The sequence below is a fragment of the Solanum verrucosum genome, unplaced genomic scaffold (assembly GCF_900185275.1).
Source record: "Solanum verrucosum unplaced genomic scaffold, falcon-dt-bn FXZP01000273.1, whole genome shotgun sequence".
NCBI lineage: Eukaryota > Viridiplantae > Streptophyta > Magnoliopsida > Solanales > Solanaceae > Solanum > Solanum verrucosum.
In genome coordinates this window covers 17,812-37,404 of record NW_026020163.1, presented here as the reverse complement: position 1 = coordinate 37,404, position 19,593 = coordinate 17,812, and the positions used below count along the sequence as shown (strand labels likewise).

The 19,593-nt window shown below is 38.8% G+C and overlaps 1 protein-coding gene and 2 pseudogenes across 2 annotated transcripts in view; all 3 read left to right on the top strand.

Moving 5' to 3' along the window:
• LOC125828706 (calpain-type cysteine protease DEK1) overlaps positions 1–11,947 on the top strand; it is a 34,439-nt gene extending 22,492 nt beyond the window's left edge. The window contains exons 13-32 of one of the 2 annotated variants that reach the window (XM_049508045.1): positions 61–211; positions 315–426; positions 517–682; positions 783–853; positions 1,340–1,431; positions 1,636–1,798; positions 2,006–2,077; positions 2,875–3,249; positions 3,361–3,476; positions 3,565–3,862; positions 4,447–4,763; positions 5,034–5,385; positions 5,669–5,989; positions 6,092–6,196; positions 6,349–6,477; positions 8,002–8,382; positions 8,473–8,610; positions 10,572–10,808; positions 10,900–11,345; positions 11,492–11,947. In XM_049508045.1, coding sequence (XP_049364002.1) covers positions 61–211; positions 315–426; positions 517–682; positions 783–853; positions 1,340–1,431; positions 1,636–1,798; positions 2,006–2,077; positions 2,875–3,249; positions 3,361–3,476; positions 3,565–3,862; positions 4,447–4,763; positions 5,034–5,385; positions 5,669–5,989; positions 6,092–6,196; positions 6,349–6,477; positions 8,002–8,382; positions 8,473–8,610; positions 10,572–10,808; positions 10,900–11,205 — 3,902 coding nt within the window. In that variant the 3' untranslated portion in view covers positions 11,206–11,345; positions 11,492–11,947. Of the gene's footprint in view, positions 1–60; positions 212–314; positions 427–516; positions 683–782; positions 854–1,339; positions 1,432–1,635; positions 1,799–2,005; positions 2,078–2,874; positions 3,250–3,360; positions 3,477–3,564; positions 3,863–4,446; positions 4,764–5,033; positions 5,386–5,668; positions 5,990–6,091; positions 6,197–6,348; positions 6,478–8,001; positions 8,383–8,472; positions 8,611–10,571; positions 10,809–10,899; positions 11,346–11,457 lie in introns of both variants that reach the window. The other variant, XM_049508047.1, reaches the window with a different exon arrangement.
• Positions 11,216–13,042, top strand: LOC125828421 (peptidyl-prolyl cis-trans isomerase CYP59-like; annotated as a pseudogene).
• LOC125828420 (peptidyl-prolyl cis-trans isomerase CYP59-like) lies at positions 13,042–14,999 on the top strand (annotated as a pseudogene).
• The last annotated feature ends 4,594 nt before the right edge of the window (positions 15,000–19,593 follow it).

Here is a 19,593-nt window from a genome sequence, read left to right as displayed (position 1 = left end):
TTCATTTTATTCTCTTTGAAAAGCCTTTTACTAATAATTTCTTCTCTTTCATCCCCGAAGCTGTTATTGTGGCCTTCTGTAGCGTATCCTACTTTGAAGTTGTTGGGTCTAGAACCGACCAGATTCCAACAAAAGCTGATTTCCTCGCTTCTTTGCTTCCATTGATATGCATTCCAGCAGTATTGTCTCTTGGTGCTGGTTTGTTTAAGTGGTATGTGATATTTATTTAGAATGTGCTTTTACATTTTTAGAAATGCTATCTTAAAGATGATAGTTATTTCCCCCCGGAGTCATAATATCTGTAACATTTTCAGGAAAGATGACAATTGGAAGCTCTCTCGAGGTGCTTATATGTTCATAATTATTGGTCTTCTTCTTTTGCTTGGAGCCATTTCAGCTATTATAGTTACAATTAAACCCTGGGCGGTAAGTGATCATCCTATTTGCTGTAGTTTTCATGTTTCAAACAGTTATTTGACATTGTATGTTTTTATTTCCCCTTTTGTATTTCAACAGATAGGGGCTGCATTCCTTCTGGTGCTTCTCCTTCTTGTTCTAGCTATTGGTGTTATTCACTATTGGGCGTCAAATAACTTTTATTTGACAAGGATACAAATGTTACTCGTTTGTTTTCTTGCATTCCTTTTAGCTCTTGCAGCATTTCTTGTTGGATGGTTTCAGGGTAAATACGCTTCTCCTGTCTTAAGATACTCAAGATAGTTTAATCTAATGTTTGATAGTGGTACTTGATAATTGATGGCAAATGCATGTTTCTGTTTCAGACAAGGCTTTTGTTGGTGCGTCTGTTGGTTACTTCTCATTTCTTTTTCTCGTAGCTGGAAGGGCATTAACAGTAAGTTATACACTTATACTTAATAACGACAAATAAAGTATTGAAGTGTGTTGGATAATTTGTGCTTTTAGTCCCTAAATATTGACAAATTCTGATTTTGGTCCATGTATCAATCTGGTTAAGCACATTTAACCTTCAATTAATTGAAAGATACACTTTTGATCCTTCTACATGTGAGTCTACAAATTTAACAAATTATTAATTGTTAAACTATTTGAGGGAAACACAATTCTGTAATTAATTATATAAAATATTTTAAATGAAGGGATTAAAGACACACATTTCTATTAACTCAAGGTTAAATATGCTTAGTGAAATATCACAAGGACAAATCATAATGAACTAATGACTGAAGGGTCAAAACCGCAATTATCCCAATCGTGTTATTTATGTTTATCGTTTGCTTATTAGAGTTGTTTTATCTTTGCCTTGTGGTCTTTCTTGCTTGTGAATCGTCTTTTGTTCCCAAAACCCTTTTTCTTTCAGGTCCTTCTTTCACCTCCTATAGTAGTCTACTCCCCAAGGGTGTTGCCTGTTTATGTTTATGATGCTCATGCAGACTCTGGGAAAAATGTCAGGTTTGTCAATTTCCTCTACTTGTTTAAGATTTACATTGTGTATAGCAGCTTGAATGCATAGTTAAAGTAAATTGTGAACTCTTAACTTTAGAGGTACCCCAGTTTCTTCCTATGAATTTTTATTACCAAGTATTTCACCACTCAAGTTGCTATCAAAATTGCACGATTTGACAGCTAATTCTACCTGAAATCATTTGTTGACAGTGCTGCATTTCTTGTGCTCTATGTCATTGCATTGGCTATTGAGGGCTGGGGTGTGGTTGCCAGTTTGAAAATTTATCCACCATTTGCTGGTGCTGCTGTATCAGCAATTACACTCGTTGTGGCCTTTGGCTTTGCTGTCTCTCGTCCATGTTTAACACTCGAGGTTTGCTTCTATATCTTGGAATGACTGTACTGAATGAGCTATATAGACTTCCTCTTTTTTGTGTGTGTGTTTGGTGTCTTTATCATGAACTCTTTTATACTATACTCAACATGGTAACCTTGGAGATGAGTTTTCATAAAAAATCTTCTGCTTGAACTACTTCCTTTAATATCCTGGTCTGCTTTCTAACATTTTCTCTAATATTAGATGGTGGAAGATGCTGTTCATTTTCTTAGCAAAGAAACTATGGTCCAGGCAATTGCTCGATCTGCTACGAAGGTACGATCATTTTTTATTACAGCTATAAACTCTTTCATTCTATGTTTTTTCTCCTAGGTGTTACTTAGTGTCTTTGTTTCTATTGTTGTTTATGGTCTCAATCCTATATGAAGGTGATCCTTGTTTTCAATTGAAAACAAAGAACTTTTTGCCATTTAATAGTTCATTGACTTATTTTATCGAAATATTGCATAAGATTTGGATGGGGATGCCCCTAAACTGGCTTAAAAACAATATGGTGCTGTTAGATTGATGTACTATTTGAACCTAAATCTTGAAATTTTTGGTGATTTCTATTTTGTTCATGATTTGAATTCTAATTTGCAATTTGCTTTTGTACCATTATTGATGTCATCAACGTGTTATGTATTTCAGTTTGATGGGTGTTCTGGGATGGTTCTATTTTATCTTGCTTGAGTGCATCAGTGCTTTACAGGTTTTTCATTTCATTGATTTTGTATTTTAGTTATCAATTATTTGTTATTAAAATAGTGTTATCTGGTTGGTACCATTTATAAATATCTAATGGTCACAATGGATCCATAGAAGTCTGCCTATTGAGATGTGAATACGTCTACACTCTGCTTGAACTTTGATGTGCTTAATATAAGCATTAACACAAGGTTGCTTGTTTTGGTGATACTTTTAATTAGTCTTGAGAGTAATAATGATATAAATAATGAAACCTTCATGGTGATTGGTGTCTTCTGACTCTTGTACCTGTAAATTCTAGATAAACCTCTTGTTTTATTTTTAATTTTCTCGCTGAATGTCAATTCTGTTAATGGTTTGCTCAGACCAGAAATGCTTTATCCGGAACATACTCTGCCCCCCAGAGGTCGGCCAGCTCAGCTGCTCTATTGGTTGGTGATCCAACAATGATGAGGGATAGGGGAGGCAATTTTGTGCTTCCACGAGCAGATGTCATGAAATTAAGAGACCGTCTTAGAAATGAAGAACTGGCTGCTGGCTCAATTTTCTGCAGGTTAAGAAATAGGACACTTAGGCATGAAGCAACTAGTGATGTAGGTCACCGAAGAGAAATGTGTGCCCATGCTCGAATTCTGGCTTTAGAGGAAGCGATTGATACTGAATGGGTTTACATGTGGGATAAGTTTGGCGGTTACTTACTTCTCTTGCTTGGTTTGACTGCTAAAGCTGAGAGGGTACAGGTAACTATGTGTTGCAAACTACTTGTCTGCATTTTAGCTTCTCTATCTTCTTCTTCTTCTTCTTCTCGTTTCCCTTTCCCCCTTTATGCTGAACATAGCATGCTTTGCCAGGACGAGGTTCGTCTGCGACTTTTCCTTGACAACATAGGGTTTTCAGATCTCAGTGCCAAAGACATAAAGAAATGGCTCCCAGAAGATCGTAGGCGATTTGAAATCATACAGGAGAGGTAATAGTATTCTCAGACTGTTCTGGTAATTCTGCTGCACTTATAGAGTTAAGACTTCTTCTAAATTTTGCTTAACTGGTGTTTGCAGTTACATGAGGGAGAAGGAGATGGAAGAGGAAATCCTGATGCAGAGACGTGAAGAGGAAGGAAGGGGTAAAGAAAGGAGGAAAGCTCTCCTTGAGAAGGAGGAACGAAAATGGAAGGAAATAGAGGCGTCGCTTATATCATCTATTCCTAATGCTGGCAATAGAGAGGCAGCAGCAATGGCAGCTGCAGTTCGTGCAGTGGGAGGAGATTCTGTTCTTGACGACTCTTTTGCAAGGGAAAGAGTTTCAAGCATTGCACGTCGTATTCGTGCTGCTCAGCTATCTCGTCGAGCACTTCAGGTCATCCCTACCCTCTACTTAGCGCAACTAAAATAACAAAATGTGAGAAATTCTACCTTATGCCTTCACAAGTATGTCACGACCTAACTCTGTTGTAACAACCATCAATAAAATATGTATTGGGTCCCAAGCGTCCCTTTGCCATCATTAGTGCTTTGATAACAAAAATCAAATACCCATGCAAAAGACCAAAGGCATAACATGTCTAAGATGAGTATCTACCTGAGTCATCCTTCTGTTGTTTTCTGGAACTGTATATACTTATCCACAGTGAGTCCATGGAGCTTCTATGAGATACATTACATATATAGAAATGAGAAATAACCTGATATGTGATAATGACGGAAGAAAATGACAAGGGAAACCTCCACAACTCTAGTCTGGGCTCACCATCGAAAGTTATGAAACCCTCACTAGTATTTGTTAGAATAGGTCTGAAACTGAATTTATCTTCTTCTTGTCACTCTTTTTATGATGATACATCAAAGCAATCACAAGCTTATCCCCATTTTTTTTTTCTGATTAGGTACTTAACCAAATTCCTGTATGTTGATTTTCTTGTTTTTAAATCTTTCCTGTTGCAGACTGGACTTGCTGGTGCTGTGTGTATACTTGATGATGAACCCACCACTAGTGGCCGACGGTGCGGTCAGATTGATCCTTCTGTGTGTCAATGTCAAAAAATTAGTTGCTCCCTTGCTGTTATGGTCCAGCCTGAATCTGGACCTGTTTGTTTGTTCGGCACTGAGTTCCAGAAGAATATTTGCTGGGAATTTCTTGTGGCTGGCTCTGAGCAAGGCATTGAAGCAGGACAAGTTGGGCTTAGATTAATTACTAAAACTGACAAGCAAACTACTGTAAAGGAATGGAGTATAAGTGCCACCAGTATAGCAGATGGAAGGTTCGCAAGCTTTTCCGCTTTGTTGTCGTGTGAATTGCTGTGTAAAGATGGTTGTTGGAATTGCTTAGGACTTCTGTCTTGTATTCTTTTCTGATAATTCAATGAATTTTATTTGAACACACCAAGGTGGTGTTAAATATACAAGATACAGTACATAAATTCCCAAAATAAAAATACAGGCGCCATACTTTTTTCTTTCCTGTTCCCTTCATTCTTGAGTCTTGAGTAGACTCAGATGGCTGTCTCACATGTAAAAACATTATTTTCCAGGTGGCATATCATAACATTGACTATTGATGCTGATTTGGGTGAAGCAACTTGCTACCTGGATGGATATTTTGATGGCTACCAGATGGGGCTACCACTTAGAGTGGCTAGTTGCATATGGGATCTGGGAACGGATGTCTGGGTGGGCATAAGGCCGCCCATTGATGTTGATTCATTTGGGAGGTCTGATAGTGAAGGAGCCGAATCAAAGGTGCACATAATGGATGTATTTCTTTGGGGAAGATGCTTGACAGAAGATGAGATTGCGGCTCTTCCTGCGGCTATGGGTTCTGCTGAGTACAGCATGATTGATCTGCCGGATGATAATTGGCAATGGGCAGATTCTCCAACTAGGGTTTGTGTTTTTCAGTTCAAATGATTTGTTTCCAGCAATACATCTAATTGCTGTCATTTGTTGATAAAATGGTCCGTAGGTCTCTGTCCCTTTATTATGTAGATACTCAAGGTCTAGATATTTGAAGGATTTTATTCTACAATCAAACACTTTAAGAAACCAGATTGGTGGAGTTGATTGATATTTTTGCTGTTGCTAATTTCAACATATCAGGTAAACATAAAAGGAATTGCCTGTCTTTTGGAATTTGTCTCATGGTTGCCACTTGGTTCTTCTTGCTTAGGTTGATGGTTGGGACAGTGATCCTGCGGATGTAGATCTTTATGACAGAGATGATGTAGATTGGGATGGGCAATATTCAAGTGGGAGGAAGAGAAGGTCAGATCGTGATGGAGTTGTGTTGGATGTGGATTCGTTTACTCGAAGGTTGAGGAAGCCTCGAGTAGACTCACAGAAGGAAATCAATCAACACATGCTTTCAGTGGAAATAGCTGTGAAGGAGGCTCTTTTAGCAAGAGGAGAATCACATTTCACTGATCAAGAGTTTCCTCCCAATGACCGCTCATTATTTATGGATCCGGACCATCCTCCATCTAAATTGCAGGTGAGTCCATTGGCAGCACTTTGCTCATAGTTATATTGGTTTTCTGGTTTTCTAGGTTCGATTATGATTTGTGGTGCGTTAGCTGATATTAGTTCATCCCAGGTTGTTTCTGAATGGATGAGGCCTACTGATATAGTGAAAGAGAAGCATCTGGATTCTCACCCATGCTTATTTTCTGGAGTAGCAAATTCTTCAGATGTTTGCCAGGTTGTGATATTTTTGCTTCACGCTGTTTACTCAAAGTATCCCCTCCTGCCTGCTCTTTTCTTTTACTTTTTCGGGGAGGCAGGTCTCAAGTAGGTTGCTAGAATTGTTTTTATAGATCAGGTGCTCACTGTGATGCTGTACTGTTTAATCAGGGACGTCTGGGTGATTGCTGGTTTCTAAGTGCGGTTGCTGTGCTAACTGAGGTTTCACGAATATCAGAAGTCATAATTACACCAGAATACAATCAAGAAGGAATATATACAGTTCGCTTCTGCATTCAGGTTAGGTTCTTTATTTGTGCAGTTACTTGTGCCCGTAATGTGTTCTAAAAAAGGGCATAGAATCATCATAGTGCCCACCAGACTTGAACATGCTGGATATTTTCAATTGATTAAATTCTAAGTTGTTTTAATATGTCTCTTGAACTCTGAACAGAAGAAAATTAGAACAACACCTTGGAAGCGATACATTTCCTGTGTTCAAAATTTAGGATCTATGAGTTCATAGAGATGACCCACTAGCAACTAGGATTATAGATTTTGGAGGGATAGATCATCTGAAGAAAAAAGAAGAGAACATTTGGAAGTGGAGAGTGTGAGACCTTGAACTTTTTCATTAATTTGTTGTTTTCTAGTAGATCATGAAATATTCCAAGATCACTAGACATCTGCACCAAATAGTGTTAGTGCATATTGGCATTTTTCTCTGATTGATCTAAGATTTTCCAAATTGGCTCTATTTTACTGGTGTGCTTAGGATATAATATTATGGGCATAGGGTCCTTTGGGTGCAAGTTTCAGCCACAAAATGTGATGTAGAAGCTGAACCAAGACTGCTCATATTCATCCTTCCCCTCTGAGTTGATTTGTGTCATCTATGTTTTGATTTTTTGTTAGTCAATATTATGGTGTTTTGAAGTTTAACCTCTTCCTCTCCTTTTTTGGGTACAACAACATACCTAGTGTAGTCTCAAATGTGGGATCTGGGGAGGGTAGAGTGTACACAGACCTTTCCCTTTTTGGATAAAAAAAGAAAAACTGTTGGTCAATTAGGAATTTTGTGTCTTCTTCTTCTCCTGGATCAGAGTGGTCCGTCAAGGGAACAAGTGTGGATATGGGCCTCAATCTGGTCATTACCCTAAATTTCCTTTTTCCTTGCTCACATTGTAAACCTACGTGAAAAAAACATTTTTTCCTTATGCACGTATGTAACTAATACTCCTTCTATCCCATTTTATGTGAGGTAGTTTGACTCGGCACGGAGTTTAAGAAAGAAAGGAAGACTTTTAAAACTTGTGGTCCAAAATGAATGATAGAAATTTGTGTGGCTGTAAATCATTTCATTAAGGGTAAAATAGGCATTTTATAGTTAAATTGTTACTTAATATAGAAATGTGTCATTCTTTTTGGGACCGACTAAAAAGGAAAGTAAGTCACATAAATTGGGACAGAGGGAATAGTGTTTACTAATACTGCAACTTTTATTTATTACTGCTGCTGGGCTTGGGGAAAAGCACAACTATTCCCAGAGTCACACTTCTCCCATCAATTGTGCAATGAATCCATGTATACAGTACCTTTCCTGGAATTTTGTACCTTGCATGTTGACATCAAAGACATGGTCCATTTGACTTCCACATGGGATAATGCTACCTTTCTATGTTAATCTCCTTGGATGTTGTATCCTAAACTGATGAGAGTATCTCAGTTGATTTATATACTTGTTCCTATGAGAAACAAAAACATGATTGCCTTTTCTGAAAAGATCACTAAATCAAATTAATCCTGTCACTGTATTTATTTTAGGGGGAATGGGTCCCTGTTGTGGTAGATGATTGGATTCCATGCGAGTCACCTGGTAAACCAGCATTTGCCACCAGTCGGAAGGGTAATGAAATGTGGGTCTCCTTGTTAGAAAAAGCTTATGCAAAGCTTCATGGCTCATATGAGGCATTGGAGGGTGGGCTTGTGCAAGATGCTCTTGTAGACCTCACCGGAGGTGCTGGTGAGGAGATTGACATGAGAAGTTCTGAGGCACAGATTGATCTTGCAAGTGGAAGACTCTGGTCTCAGCTGCTGCGCTTCAAACAAGAGGGTTTCCTACTGGGCGCTGGTAGTCCTTCTGGTTCAGATGTGCATATCTCCTCCAGTGGTATTGTCCAAGGTCATGCCTATTCAATATTACAGGTAGAAATTCAATCCTTCTATCTTATGACTTGTCCACCTGCCAAGAAAATTTCAGTCACACATTCATCTTTTGTATGTTTTACTGCTCAGGTACGAGAAGTTGATGGCCACAAGCTTGTTCAGATCCGGAATCCATGGGCTAATGAAGTTGAATGGAATGGCCCTTGGTCTGATCCATCACCTGAGTGGACCGACAGGATGAAACACAAGCTTAAGCATGTCCCACAGGTTGCTCCCCTCCCTCCCTCTTCCAAATTACTGTTTTTTGACATTGACTTTGATTTTACCTAGTGAATTCTTCGTTTAAGAGCCAGAGTTTAGGGAAGGATAAAGATTCTTCTGCCTAATTCCACTTTTGGGATACCTCTGGATTGAGTAACTCCTGATAGTTTATCTAGAGACCCCATCTTATTTATTTTTTGGGAAGTGGTTTGGGTGGGGAGGTAGAATTATCATTCCCATTTGTTGCTCAGCCAATCGTATGCCCTTACTCTTGGTAGCCCACCTTACCTAGTTTCTGGCTTTGCACAATCCCTCACTGTTGGTCATGTTTCATGTGCAAAAGTTAGAGCAAAATGCAGATCATCTCCTATTGCATTGGGTTGTACTGGGTGATGTCGTGCACAGTGAAGGAGGAAGAGAAGTCCAAGCCTCCAAGGGGCATGCTTTTTGATTGATTCATCCCCCCACCCCCACCCCCACCCACCCACCCACCCACACACACCCCCTTAGAATTAGAACCCATTGAGGGGGGCCTCGGCCCTGGAAGAGAAGAGTGGCCGAGTGACTGTAAATCTGTTGAAGTTTTTCTACATAGGTTTGAATCCTGCAATCTCGCCCCTTTATCTATTAGGTGGATTTTATGGAAAGAGTGAAATAGGATAGCGCTTGAAGGAGTTGAACAAGAGATTATATGATTGCAAAGTACTCTTTCATTTCTAGTTTCCCCTTGGTGTTACCATGAAATCCCTATTTGTGTTGAAAATTGGTTTTGTTTCTTTGAGAACTATTTTTTGATGTTGGTTTCTCTTTTTTGTTATGTTGTTTGTGCAAGGGGTTCTCCCAATTGTTAATAAAATTATTTACCTTGTCAAAATAAAATAGTTTTTAAATTATTGTTGGTCATTATTATTCACTGGTGAAATAATAATGACCAAAAGAGACTTAATAGAGTTACATTTTGATAGGATTGAAGCTAACTCCATAGCCCATGTATATAAATATTTACTATTTCACAAGAAAAGGCATGCCTTGATGTGAATGAAGTGTAGTTCACATGGTTTTTGGGACCAGAATGAGGCTACAATCTATTTGTTCTTTTCACGAGGGTAAGCTATTTATTTGCAAATTAAATGGTGAGAATATACATTTTTTATTAAGTTATTTCTGGTCACTTTCCATTAATATTTTTGAGTTGATCGGTAATCTACAGTTAAGTAAATAATTATCAACCCAATTATATAAATGGAGTCGTAAAAGTGACATAATATAACTAATAATCTAATTTATGGTACCACTAAAGGATTGCTGTACTGCTTTGCAAACAGCGAAACTGCTATCACACTGTTTCGTGAATAGTAATTTCTTTGCCACCCTCCATTATTGTAGAAAATAGCTTGAGATATTGTGGCACAAAAAATATCATTAGTGGAATACCAATCGCTAGACAGGGTTGAATGGGAGGATCAATGATGGAATGTGAGGAACAGTGAAGGATGTTCTATTCAGCTGGGCCGTTGGAAGATGGAAGAGGAGAAACATGGTGTGGGATTTTGCTCCATTTACTCTTATATGGGTAGTTTCGTGAGTGAAATAGGAGAGCTTTTGAAGGAAACAAACTTTTGATTTTGTACATGTGAAGAATAGTCTGTTACCTTTAATTTCATTTTGGTGCACCCATAAGATTCCTATTTGTACTGGAAATTGATTATTTTTTTTGTAGAGGACCATTCATTTTTGTATGCTCCCTGTTTTTTTGGTAGATCTCTTGTATATGGAAGTTTCCCATTGTGTTCATAATCACCTCTTACAATTGCTTCTGGAGGGACGAGAGAACCCACTTATCTGATTCTGTTTCCTTGGGTTTTCCACATTCTGGTCCTTTTGTTCATCAAGAAAAGTAGTGAAGGGTTATGCTTATACAACTTTTTACTGGATGTCGCTTATTTTTCCTGTTTTGTTCTAAACAGGCAAACGATGGAATTTTCTGGATGTCTTGGCAAGATTTCCAAATACATTTTAGGTCTATATATGTTTGTCGTGTCTACCCACCAGAGATGCGCTACTCTATCCATGGTCAATGGAGAGGTTACAGTGCTGGAGGCTGCCAGGACTATGACACATGGCATCAGAATCCCCAATATCGACTAAGAGCAAGTGGTCCTGATGCTTCCTTGCCCATTCACGTTTTTATCACCTTAACTCAGGTTCACTATTGTGATTAATCTGGAATAGAGTTGTTGCTTATTGACATTATCTTTTGGTTGATCATATATACTAATCAGAACGCTATTTTAGGGTGTGAGTTTCTCAAGGACAACAGCTGGTTTCAGGAATTATCAATCAAGCCATGATTCAATGATGTTCTATATTGGGATGAGGATACTGAAAACTCGTGGTAGACGTGCTGCATATAACATCTATTTACATGAATCTGTTGGTGGGACAGACTATGTAAATTCTCGAGAAATATCATGTGAGATGGTCCTAGATCCCGACCCAAAGGGTTACACAATAGTGCCTACTACAATACATCCTGGTGAAGAGGCACCTTTTGTTCTCTCTGTTTTTACTAAAGCTTCGATAAGTCTTGAAACTTTATAATTTTGCATTGATGGCCCAGTTTGGGTTTGATCTCTTGATCATTACTTGTGGGTCCCAAGCATCTCCCCAAAAAGATTCTGTGTGGACCTCATATCTGTCTAAGAGCTGGTTGACTGATAAATTTGCAGTTGAAATGCTCGGTAAGTTCCTTCATATAACTTGTTCCACTCCCCTTTTTCCATGGGCAAGAAATTGTCTGATACATTTCATTCTCTAAGATTCTGTCTAATCTTGTGATGTTTGGATTGGTAGGCATACCTAATTTCCCCCCCTCAACCATTAACAGGTATAGAAAGAGGAGAAAGGATGTTCTGTCCTTTGCAAATGGATGAAGCAAGCTCTGCTTTGTTCTGGGGACCCATGCTTGCTAAATCTCATTCATGCATGGTGGCTGGAAGTCTCTAAGCCAATAGAAGGAAGATGGATGGTCCATTGATTCTAGTCTTCACGTGGTCTAGAAGAGGGTTCTCGGGGATTAGACACTGTACATGAGTAGATGTAAGAAAATAGGATTTAGTTATGTAAATGAGGATTAACAAAAAGGAATAGAAGGAAAAAAAAAAATTAGGAATGTTAGGGATGCCCTGTTGGATGGGTTATAGTTTAGCGTGTTGGATTCCACCACCACATGGCTGAAAGATTAATTGAAGTTTCAGCATCAGTTTTGAACTACTTGTAGACGTCATCTCATTAATTGTAAAAAGGGAACATTTTTATCATTAATAGAATTAATTATCTTCTATGTACAATCTTCAATAGTGTTTTATGAACTTATCGTGGGAAGTAAGAACGAAACAAGGAACTGGTTGCTCCTTGACAAGAGAGTCCCTGGAAGTACGATAGCGGTAATATTTTTTTTTTTAAAACGCAGTGAGGATTGTTTGCTATGTTGTCATGAGTGGACCTAAAAAAGTTTGGCCTCAAATAGAGTGGGTCAATCATATTCTAAAAAAAATGTGGATTTAATATGCACGAGAAAGTTGAAATGATTTTGTATTTTTTGTTCCGTGGCTCATAAATTTCAAAAAAGAGGCATCAATTTAGTATAGGCAATGAGTTATGTTCACTAGATTGTCACGAATGATTCAGAAAATTGAGGTTAAACTGTTTGTTAGTCATATTTTGTAATATTTATGAACTAATACATACAATGAGTTTTAATATTTTTGAATTTCTTTTTTTTTGTAAACTCAAAACTCCCAAAAAAGCAACGTCATTCTTTGAGAAATAATGAGTATTGTAAGTTGTTTTGAATAAACTTAGCCAATTTGAGGTCAAATAGATTTGGATGACAAGGGCAAGCCTTATCAAAATATCCAAACCAAACGCACTTACATATTGTATGATCCTTCCCAGTTAGCCGACTTGATTCCATGCTTCACCTGAAAGAAAGCCGAAAGATGAGATTGATGATGATGTGCGACTAGACGATGATTGGATGCCAAAGGATGAGGAATTAGGTGTTCGTGAAGAGAAGGAAGCACTCCCGAGCAGTAATACTTGAAAGTGTAGGAGACATTCCTGATGCTGAGACAATGTGCTCTTTCTTTGTAAATTAAATCCGTCAACTGAAGAGGAAGCACGGTGTATAATCTTCTTACGCTTTGGAACCGTGACATCTGCTGAAATTATCAAAGATCACAAGACTGGGGGACAGTCGCTGTTATGCTTTCATCGAGTTCGAGGACAAGGAGTCCTGTGAGCAAGCATATTTTAAGATGGATAATACTCAAATTGATGATCGAAGGATAGATACGAGTTGATTTCAGTCAGAGTAGCAAAGTTATGGTCCCAATATCGACCTAGAAACAAAAGAGGCAGTGGCCGTTTTCAATAATGGTTCTGTTGATGCCATCAAACAGCAGAAAAAAGGCAACAAGCAACATGGTGGAGATGGTAACTCAAAGTAGTCAAAATTTCCGAGAAGAAGACAAAAGACAAGAAAGCACAAAGGGAGGAAACACCGGCAAATAACAAAGCCACGTTAAGGCTGGTCACATAGATGTAGCTGCTGAATCTCCATGGGAGATTAAGGAAGAGAAGAGTGAGAATCAAGGTTCATCCACTGATCACGATCCTCTGACTGTATCATTATTCAGCTTCCAAGCTGCGGTGGCAAGAGGTACATCCTTAGTTCTTGTTGAACATTTCAATTTTACTTGTGCTTAAATGATAAAGACCAATGTAAACCTCATAAATATGTTGTGTATGTTGCACAAGGTGGTTGAATTGATATGCTAAGAGGATGGTACTTATGTTTGACATTTGCCTATTTGGACGTCCGTCACTCAAGAAATATATGCTAGCATTATTGTAGGATCGATAACATCAAGTCTTTTAAGTCAGTGAAAGGTAGCATAAATAATCCAAATTTGTTTGTGCATACGCACGCCTTCAGATGACTCAGATTTTCCTCGACCTAGCACATCTGTGCAGGGATGGTGCTCAACCTTCTCTTAACTTTTTGGAGTCTGAAATGGTTGGCCTAAAGCAGAATATATTGCTGTTGCAAAACAAGCTTCAGGACCTGGTTAAATCCAAGGAAGCAAGAGTTACTGCCATTTTAGGTTGTAGCTATTGAAAGTGAGTTCGAGGGTCTCTGAAGTTCAGTACTATTTGACAAAATCAACAACTAGCCCAAAAGTTGAAAATCAACTTACCCTCTTGGAAGAACAAAAGACCTTAGCTTCAGAACAAGCACATACTAGGAGATGCAGAAGCAAAGACTGCAATGCTCAAAACACAAGCTAGCTGTGAAGTTTTTTAATCTTAACTTGAGGATTTTCAATTTTAATGTTTTCATGTCCAGTTTTTTCCGTTTGTATTTTAACAGCACTATGCTTTTGATTTGTATCGTGAATTTTAATTATTATGGGTCCAATTCAGGCCATTAGAGAAGAAGAAAGTATAAAAAAGATACCGTGGTAAAAAGAAAAGTGATATGTGGGACGAGGGAGTACTTATTATTTTGCCATCCAAATTATATTAGGATTAAATAAATTAAAATAGCCTTCCCCACTGTCCCTTTTCCCAAATCTAAGGACAAGTTTGGGAGACATGGTAATAGACTTGCTTACTGATCAATGTCCAGTTTTTGAAGTTGTGCAAAATTAATTATTACGAGGGCTGTCTTTGGAAGAATTCCATTGGAGATCCAACAGGATCCGGAGATGATGAGATTCATTCGGATTTAGAGCATTCAAGGAGAGGTATTGTAGCCATAGCGGAGAAGAATCTAAATGCTAATCAGTTCTATATCACAGTTCTGGACTACCTTGATACTGTTTTTGAAGAGAATGGAGAAGGATTCGACTCATTCAATGAAAGCTTATGTGGATGACAAGGGCAAGCCTTTTCAAAATATCCAAATCAAACACACTCACATATTGGTTGATCCTTTCCAATTAAGTTACTTGATTCCAGATGCGGAGATTGATGTTGATGTTGGACTAGAGGAATATGATTGGGGGCCAATGGATGAGGAACTAGACCCCGTGACAAGGGACCTTCCTTATGCTGAGATAAAACCCCGTGACAACAATGTGCTCTGGGTTTGTAATTTGAATTCGGTAACTGAAGACGAAGACCTATAAACAATCTTCTCACGCTTTGGAACCGTGGCATCTGCTGAAATTATAAGACTGGGTATAGCCATTGTTATGGTTTCATTGAGTTCAAGGACAAAGAGGCATGTGAGTTTAGCATATTTTAAGATGGATAATGCTCTAATTGATGATCGAACGATACACGTTGGTTTCAGTCAGAGTGTCGCAAAGTTATGGAACCAATATTGAACAAGACAACTAGCAGCATGGCGGAGATGGTAAGGCTGATAGATATTGGTTGAAAGATTGAATTAAAGATTTTGAGTTACAGTTTTGTGTAGATAACTATATGTTAAGCCCTAACAACCTTTAACCCCATGTCATGAATGAAGATTAGTAATGTTTTTATTGCTTTCTTTTGCTTCAACTAGAAATACTAACAACTAATTAAAAAAGAACTCGCATAGTTCCAATACTCAACTTCCATATTCAACAACAACAATATACCCAATGTAATCCCATAAGTGGGGTTTAGGAAGGGTAGGATGTACGTAGACGAGTTAATTGGTCGCCTTCTTCTTTGCACCCCAAGAATCTGCAGAAGTAAATGCTTTGTTAGTAATGCAACTTCTTCTTGAATAAAGTAACATAAAAAGAAATCCATGCACTTAGTTTAAAGAAAGATCCTCAAAGCATTATGTCATCAGCTCATTCATTAGTAATTTCACATGCTTAAGACAACTTATGTCATTCTGAAAAATTTCTGCATTACTTCCCATTAAGTTAAAATGCTCATTGAAGCATTATGAAAGCATCCAAGACTCAAAATATTCAGATCAAGATGCTTTCTTCCCACATTCAACAACTTTGGTAAATGATACACAGAATATAACATGAAGGTTATAAGTTAGAAAAAAGGCATTTCTCCTGCACTCTTTAATGTTTTCTCAATGTTCTACAACTAAAAGAATCACCAATCTATCCATTCTTTTCGGATACAACAACTACAACAACATACCCAGAAATCCTAGAAGTGGGGTTTTGGAGGGTTGAATGTAGCAGACCTATCCCTCCCCGTGGAGGTAAGGAGGATGTTTTGGGAGGATTCTTGGCTCAAGTACAATAAATCAATCCACTCCATGGTATACAATTTAAAATTTTCATGAAGTCACTATCTCAACTTTTGGCCCATTTTCTATTTAATACAGTAAAAAAATCAACACTTACCTTAATATTCATGTAAAACAAACTAGCTCATCTTGAAAAACTCTTCTGAACCCTAAACATGTTAGTTAGTTAGTTGAACAAGCTCTTGGTGATGGTCTTACTGCATTGGGGCTATTTTGAACTTGAAAATACGTCTGTTTGCCCCTCCGGACCAATTCATGCCATTAATAAGGTCTTAATGGAAACCCATAAAAAATTTCGGCCAAAAACAAGACGAGTTCATTATCACAAAAAATCCATGGACTATACCACACGTAAAACAGTAAATTCGGTCATTTCCACATTGGGGCTGGTGGGATCCCCCTTATTGGTGGATCGCCGACCGAACTTAATCTTTTGAGAAGGGTTCGAGTGTGAGCGTACATGTCGGGACTCGAAAGATGGTGAACTATAGCACACGAAAATCGGCAAAATGTGGGGTTTACCTACTCCGGGGATAGTTTGACCTTGAAAATGGGCCGTTTTGGCAGTTAGGGCCAACTGTCTCCATAACTAAAGTCTTAAAGGACGTCCATGAAAATTTTTGGCAAAAATGACGTCGGAATTCCGGATCACGAAAAAATATGGTAAACTATAACACACGAAAATAGGCAAAATGGGGGGTTTACCTGCTCCGGGGGTCATTTGACCTTGAAAATGGTCCGTTTTGGCCATCAGGGGTAACTGGCTCCATAGTTAAGGTCTTAATGGACGTCCAAGAAAATTTTGAAAAATAACATCCGAATTTTGGATCACCGAAAAATCCATGGACTATAGCACACAAAAATTGGCAAAATGGGGGGTTTACCTACTCCGGGGCTCGTTTGACCTTGAAAATGGGCCGTTTTGGCCGTTAGGGTCAAGTGACTCCATAACTAAAGTATTAATGGACGTCTATGAATTTTTTTGGCAAAAATGACGTCGGAATTTTGGATCACCAAAAAAGATGGTGAACTATAGCACACGAAAATTAGCAAAATGAGGGGTTTACCTGCTTTGGGGATCGTTTGACCTTGAAATTGGGCCGTTTTGGCCGTCAGGGACAAGTAGCTCCGTAGTTAAGGTCTTAACGGACGTCCATGAAATTTTTTAGCAAAAATGACGTCAGAATTTCGGATCACCAAAAAATATGGTGAACTATAGTACACAAAAATTGGTAAAATGGGGGGTTTACCTACTCCGGGGCTCGTTTGACCTTGAAAATGGGTCGTTTTGGCCGTCAGGACAACTGGCTCCATAGCTAAGGTCTTAACAGAAGTCCATGAAAAATTTTGGTAAAAATAACGTCGAAATTCCGGATTACCAAAAAAGATGGTGAACTATAACACACGAAAATTGGCAAAATGGGGGAGGGGTTGGTTTACCTGCTCCGAGGTTCGTTTGACCTTGAAAATGGGTCGTTTTGGCCGTCAGGGCCAACTGGCCCCATAATTAAGGTCTTAACGGACGTCCATGAAAATTTTGGCAATAATGACGTCGAAATTCTGAATCACCAAAAAAGATGGTGAACTATATAGCACACGAAAATTGACAAAATGAGGGGTGTTTACCTACTCCGGGGATCGTTTGATCTTAAAAATGGGATGTTTTGGCCGTCAGGTACAACTGGCTTCATAGCTAAAGCCTTAACGGACGTCCATGAAAAAATTTGGCAAAAAATGAAGTCAGAATTCCGGATCACCAAAAAATATGTTGAACTATTATAGCACACGAAAATTTGCAAAATGGGGGTTTACCTGCTCCGGGGCTCGTTTGACCTTGAAAATGGGCCGTTTTGGCCGTCAGGGCCAACTGGCTCCATAACTAAGGTCTTAACGGATGTCAATGAAAATTTTTGGCAAAAATGACGTCGGAATTCTGGATCACCAAAAAAGATGGTGAACTATAGCACATGAAAATTGGCAAAATGGGGGGTTTACCTGGTTTGGGGCTCGTTTGACCTTGAAAATGGGCCTTTTTGGCCATCAGGGGCAACTGACTCCGGAGCTAAGGTCTTAACGGACGTACATGAATTTTTTTTGGCAAAAATGACGTCGGAATTCTGGATCACCAAAAAAGATGGTGAACTATAGCACACAAAAATCGGCGAAAATAGGGGGGTTTACCTGCTCTGGGGTTCGTTTGACATTGAAAATGGGCCGTTTTCGCTGTCAGGGCTAACTGGCTTTATAATTAAGGTCTTAGCGGATGTCTATGAAATTTTTTGGCAAAAATGACATCGAAAATCCAGATCACCAAAAAATCTATGGACTATAGCACACAAAAATCGACATAATGGGGGGTTTACTTGCTCCGAGGCTCATTTGACCTTGAAAATGGGCTGTTTTGGCCGTCAGTGCCAATTGGCTCCATAGTTGAGGTCTTAACGAACGTCCATAAAAAATTTGGGCAAAAATGACATCGGAATTCTGGATCACAAAAAAAGATAGTTAACTACATCACACGAAAATCAACAAAATAGGGGGTTTACCTGCTTCGGGGGTCGTTTGACTTTAAAAATGGGCCGTTTTGGCCGTCAGGGCACACTGACTCCATAGCTAAGGTCTTAATAGACGTCCATGATTTTTTTTGGCAAAAATGACTTCGAAATTCTAGATCACTAAAAAAGATAGTGAACCATAGCACACGAAAATCGGCAAAATGGGGGGTTTACCTGCTCCGGGGCTTGTTTGACCTTAAAAATGGGCCGTTTTGGCCATGAGGGCCAACTGTCTCCATACTAAGGTCTTAGCGAACGTCCATTAAAATTTTGGCAAAAATAAGGTCGAAATTCCGAATCACCAAAAAATCCATGGACTATAGCACACAAAAATTGGAAAAATGGGAGGTTTACCTGCTCTGGGGATCGTTTGACCTTGAAAATGGGCCGTTTTGGCTGTGAGGGCCAATTGGATCCATAACTAAGGTCTTAACGGGCGTCCATGAGTAATTTTAGCAAAAGTGAGGTTGGAAATCCGGTCACCAAAAAATTCATGGACTATAGCACATGAAATTCGGCAAAATGAGGGATTTACCTGCTCCGGGGATCGTTTGACCTTGATAATAGGCCGTTTTGGCCATGAGGGACAACTGGCTCCATAGCTAAGGTCTTAACAGATGTCCATGTAAAATTTTGACAAAAATGAGGTCGGAATTACGGATCACCAAAAAATATGGTGAGTTATAGCACACGAAAATTGGCCAAATATGGGTTTACCTGCTCCAGGACTCGTTTGACTTTGAAAATGGGTTATTTTGGCCGTGAGGGCCAACTGGCTCCATAGCTAAGATATTAACGGATGTCCATGTAAAATTTTGTCAAAAATGAGGTTGAAATTTTGGATCACCAAAAAAGATGGTGAACTATAGCACACGAAAATTGGGAAAATAGGGAATTTACTTGCTCTGGGTTTCGTTTGACCTTGAAAATGGGCCGTTTTGGCCGTGAGGGCCAATTGGCTCCATAGGTAAGGTCTTAATGAATGTCCATATAAAATTTCTGCAAAAATAAGATCAAAATTTCGGATCACCAAAAAATCCATGCACTATAGCATATGAAATTGGCAAAATGGGGTGTTTACCTGCTCCGGGGATTGTTTGACCTTGAAAATGGACCGTTTTGTCCGTGGATGTCCATGAAATATTTCAGCAAAAATGA